Here is a 5,002-nt window from a genome sequence, read left to right on the forward strand (position 1 = left end):
ATGGCGAAGTAAGCCCAATAATCTGATTTCACGCCGTACCACGTAGGGTGGGAAACGTCAGCCACGTGCTGGAAAGGCCCGTTAGAATCCTCCCCGCTGCAAGGCTCCCACCGCCACCGAGATCGAAGGCAGCGGGCAGCTTGGTTGAGACTTCCTAAACCAGAACTTAGACCGCGATGGGCAGAGGGATCTCTCTGCCCGTCCTCGACGTCTTGGTTTTCTCAGACAGGCTCTAGACCTGGCGCCGCGCAGGGCGGTTCAGTATTTAGGTTTCCTCCCCAGCTCTTCTGCTGTGTGAGCCTGGGCAGGTCGGTTGGGTTGGGATCGCGTCGCCTACGAGGGATCCATAACTCGGCGTCGCGCCGGGATCCACCTCGCGCGTGGAACTTTGTGTGCTCGGCGCTTTGCAAAACCCCTTGGGAGCAGAAGCGCTTTTCAGTGATAGTTCCAATTAATTGTTCCTGCGTGAATGATGTTTGGCATCTGACTCTGCCTGTCCACGCAAAGATTCTTAATTTCTACGTTGATTTTTTTCAAAGCAAGATGTTAAATCTCACCAGCGTTCAGGCTTCGCCTGTCCTCTGGTGACATGGCATTTCAAGCAGTCGGCCGTTGTCGTTCTTCCCAGCGGTTGTTGCAGTGCTCCTGCGGCGGGTTTGGTGGAAGCGGGAGATGTTGATGTAAACGTAAGCTCTGTTTCGAGGCAGAAAAACCAAAATACTGACCCGCAGCCTGTCTTTGGTTCCTCAGCCGCTGGACGAGACGAGCCAAATGAGACTCCCCGTCAAAGTGATCCACGTGGAGAGTGGCAAGATCCTCACTGGCACCGATGCCCCGAAGGCAGGACAGCTGGAAGCCTGGCTGGAGATGAACCCCGGGTAAGTCCCGAGAGATGACGGCGATGGGAGATTTTCCCCGGCCCCCCATGTGCCTCCGCCGCGGATCTGCTGCATGCCGGGGCTCGAAGGGGAACGGAAACTCCGGCAATGCGCTGGGATCGTGCCTGTAGCGATGGGACCAACGTTCAGTACGGGGTCGGCGGGGAGGAAAGCGCTTGGTCTGAGCCCAAAGCTCGGGAAGCGGAGGGAGCTGGAAGATGGGGAAGGAAAGATTTCATCGGCCTCCTGAAATGATGTGGGAAAGGCTTGTGGGAGGCATGGTGGGTGGTCCGGGACGCAGGCTCTGGGGCTGATGCACTGCCCTGAGAGCCCGTGTGAGAACTTGAACCCTCAGTGAGGGGAACAAATAAACAGATAAGCACTTTGATTAGAAAAAAAAAATTTAAAAAATTAATACTGATTAAAAAACATCCGAGTTTTAATGCAAGGGTTTTTAGAACCTGCTGATCTCATGCTGTGTGTAGAGTGCTGTTGGTAGCAGATTTGCAATTAAATATTAATATTTGTATTTAATTAGGTATGAAGTAGCTCCACGATCTGACAGTGAAGAAAGTGGGTCAGAAGAGGAGGAGGAGGTAAGGAGAAATACCACCAGTCTCCCTTACACTCTTGTATTTTAAATGTTTTTGAGAGAATAGGAGACAGCCGTACGTCCCACACTAAGCTCATCTCAATAGTTACTTTTTCCAGCACAGCTCTGTGTCAGCCAGCTCAAATAAGTGTAGAATAACCCCGAAAACCCGTGTAAAGAAAGCGATGGGCGAGCTCCGTTCGTTAGCTGCCCCCTTTTTTCCCCAAACATTTCTCCTGTAACTCTTTGGAGGTTCAGAAGCAAACGGGCTGAGCCCGTGCTTCTGGCAGCCTCCGCCTTCGTTAGGGGATGCGCCCGGGCAGGTCTGCGAGCTCCTGGGGCGCGAGTGCTTCCCCTGAGGTTTTCGGAGCCTCTCGTACGCCGTCGTCGGTCGCTCCCGAGTAGGTGGCGTTTTTCCTGCCGTTTCCATTGTGTAAAGGAGAATAAGCGGCTTTGTGTCTCCCGGCAGGAGGAGGAAGAGGAGCAACCGCAACCTGCTCAGCCTGCCCTGCCTGTGGAGGAGAAGAAAAAGATCCCCGATCCAGACAGCGACGACGTCTCAGAAGTGGACGCCAGACACATTATCGAGTGAGCCCTGCCTCTTAACCTGCTCTCGCGGCGTGCCGTCTTCCCTTCCCAAGGGAATCTTGCCCGCTTTGTGCCGAAGGAGCGAAATTCGGCGGGCAGTGTTTGCTCTGCGCCCGCTTTTTGAGAGCAGCCTTTCCAAAATGAGACCTAATTTGGCACCCGTTGGGAAAATAAACCACCCCGGGACCGATGGGGCTCCCCAGGAGTTCTCTCCAAAGGGATCACCTTTCTTATCTCCATTTTTTCCCCCCCTCAACCCCAGGAATGCTAAGCAAGATGTTGATGATGAATACGGGGTGTCTCAAGCTCTGGCGAGGGGCCTGCAGTCGTACTATGCCGTGGCCCACGCCGTCACCGAGAGAGTGGACAAGCAGTCCACGCTGATGGTCAACGGAGTCCTCAAGCAGTACCAGGTGAGAAACCGCGGAAGGGAGCGTACGGCTGTGCCGTATGTGGGCACGCCGTTCCCGGCGCCGCTGCCGGGGGAGGGGGTTTGGTGGGAGGCACCGAGATTTGGGCTGCGCCGAGAGGCTCCCGGTAGCAAGAAACAGGAGCCGAGGGCAGAGCCAGAGCATCTGCCTGGTGCAACGTGACGAGCCAAGGCCGCTCGCTGCTTAAAACGAAGAACGTCAGCTCTCTGCGTGTGTCCGCAAGGAGGGGAATACATTCATGCCTGTGACTGGCTTTAAATAATTAAAATGAGATCGTTAATCGCATATAGTGAGGTCGTCTACATAATGCATAAGACGGGGGGGTGGGGCGCGCCGGTCGTTAGCACGTCTGATGCGCGACTCCTCTGTCTGCAGTCTGATTTTATTTATTTATTTATTTTTAATCTCATCCCTCGATCCTTTTTCCCCGTAGATCAAAGGTTTGGAGTGGCTGGTGTCCTTGTACAACAACAACCTGAACGGCATCCTGGCAGATGAAATGGGTCTGGGCAAAACCATCCAGACCATCGCTTTAATCACATACCTCATGGAGCACAAACGGATCAACGGACCCTTCCTCATTATCGTACCTCTCTCGTAAGTCCCCGGCACGAATCCGTCGCCTCTCCCGGCCCCTGTGCAGCACAGCACACGCTCGGCCTGGCGTCGGTGCCGGCTCTGGGCCTCTGCGGTGTGATTTCCCGTTGCGCAAAGGCTGGTTTTACCATTTCTCTCTCTTTTTTTTTTCCTATTTTTTTCCCCCCAGAACTCTGTCGAATTGGGCGTATGAGTTTGACAAATGGGCTCCTTCTGTGGTGAAGGTCTCGTACAAGGCAAGTACTGGCGTTGATTTTGCACGCCCCTGCCGGGCTCCGTCGGCCGCTCGTTTCGGGAGGGTTCCTTCGATGCCAGTTTTGCCTCTTCCTCATTCCAGTCTTAACAATATTCCCATTATCCCAAGGAAGCTGGGACACTGCCTGGCGCTAAATTAATGAAATCCACGTTTGTTTTTCATTCCTTAATGGCAGAAGGGATCCAGCTGCCACCATCTGCGCTGCCTTTCTGTAACCAGAACAGTTGTTCCGGGTTGATGATAACTACTCCCACCACCTCTTTTCTCCTGAAAATTATATTCTGGTTTAACGTTTCTGTTTGAAATTCTTTCTCCAGGGCTCTCCAGCAGCAAGACGGGCATTCGTACCTCAGCTCCGAAGTGGGAAATTCAATGTCTTGCTCACTACTTACGAATATATCATCAAAGATAAGCACATCCTGGCCAAGGTGAGTCCTGCCAGCGGCTCCCTGGTCGGTCAGTGTTAATTTGAGCCGCGGCAGGAGGATCGCCCGACCTCGCTGAGCTCGTGGGCGCTGCGCAGGCGTCACTGAGAGAGTCCCCGTCGGAAAAATCCTCCCGTCTTAAGGGAGATTTTTATCTCGGGAGTCTCTCGTCATCACGTGGCAGGAGGCGAGGAGCTGCTGCTTCCCCTCAGCAGCCAGAACTGCTGCAGCATTCCCTCTGCCACTCCTTATTTTTGGCTCCATATCCTGTGATACTGCAATTTTTATTTTTTTTCCCTTTTAATAAAGCAATTTGTAGGACAACGAACATTTATTAGAAGCGTTGCCCTTTTGCCCTAGCTGAGCGGCAGAGGGTTTTTTCTGTGCTTAGCCGGCAGCCGCAGGGTAAAGATCAAATATTTGAGGCTTCCCCTGGGTTGGAAAAGCTGTGCCGTTTCAGAAGCACGGAGGCAATGCGCCCAGTCAAAACCCCGGGTTTAATCTCGCTCAGAATTAGTTCTGCGGCGCCGCTTACCTCGGCGACCGGGGTCTGCCTGGATTGTGAGAAACGCTGAAGCTGATGGGCTTTACCTTGGCGAGGCTTCAAAGGGAAGAGACTTCTCGTCTCCCTTTGTGCTGCCGAGAGTTACACACAGTTTGATTTGTTAAAGGCCAAAAGTCTCAAGAAATACCGAAATTCCCCAAAGGCGGCGTCGGGCTCTGTCGGCTCTTTGGTGTTAGCGCTCTTCCTTTCTCCCCGCTCCTTCCGTGTCCGTCTCCGAGATGGAGGCACCAAGTGCTCCTGATGGGAGCAGTTTAGGAGAGGTTGGAATGGGTTTCCACGATCCCGGCTGGCCTGAATCTCTCCTTGGACCCCTCCAAAGACCCAGGCCCCACCAAAGGGCTGTCGATGGGATTCTCCAGCGGTACCTGTGGTGCGGAGAGCCACCGTCCCCCCACCGCCCTTCTCCTTCCCCGCAGATCCGCTGGAAGTACATGATCGTGGACGAGGGCCACCGAATGAAGAACCACCACTGCAAGCTCACCCAGGTCCTCAACACGCACTACGTGGCTCCGCGTCGTTTGCTGCTGACGGGAACCCCCCTGCAGAACAAGCTCCCGGAGCTGTGGGCCCTGCTCAATTTCCTCCTGCCCACCATCTTCAAGAGCTGTAGCACATTCGAGCAGTGGTTTAACGCTCCTTTTGCCATGACGGGAGAAAAGGTACGGCAGGG

At 54.0% G+C, this 5,002-nt stretch overlaps 1 protein-coding gene across 1 annotated transcript in view; it reads left to right on the plus strand.

Moving 5' to 3' along the window:
• The window catches only part of LOC104160300 (transcription activator BRG1), a gene marked incomplete at both ends in the record, with an annotated part of 9,741 nt that overhangs the window by 1,892 nt on the left and 2,847 nt on the right, over positions 1 to 5,002 (plus strand). Inside the window, 8 exons of the mRNA XM_009698394.1 lie at positions 704 to 878; positions 1,417 to 1,474; positions 1,940 to 2,058; positions 2,321 to 2,471; positions 2,923 to 3,086; positions 3,256 to 3,322; positions 3,660 to 3,770; positions 4,749 to 4,991. Coding sequence (XP_009696696.1) covers positions 704 to 878; positions 1,417 to 1,474; positions 1,940 to 2,058; positions 2,321 to 2,471; positions 2,923 to 3,086; positions 3,256 to 3,322; positions 3,660 to 3,770; positions 4,749 to 4,991 — 1,088 coding nt within the window. The remainder of the gene's footprint in view (positions 1 to 703; positions 879 to 1,416; positions 1,475 to 1,939; positions 2,059 to 2,320; positions 2,472 to 2,922; positions 3,087 to 3,255; positions 3,323 to 3,659; positions 3,771 to 4,748; positions 4,992 to 5,002) is intronic.

This window comes from Cariama cristata, unplaced genomic scaffold (genome assembly GCF_000690535.1).
Source record: "Cariama cristata isolate BGI_N322 unplaced genomic scaffold, ASM69053v1 scaffold34404, whole genome shotgun sequence".
In the NCBI taxonomy this organism is placed as follows: Eukaryota; Metazoa; Chordata; class Aves; order Cariamiformes; family Cariamidae; genus Cariama; species Cariama cristata.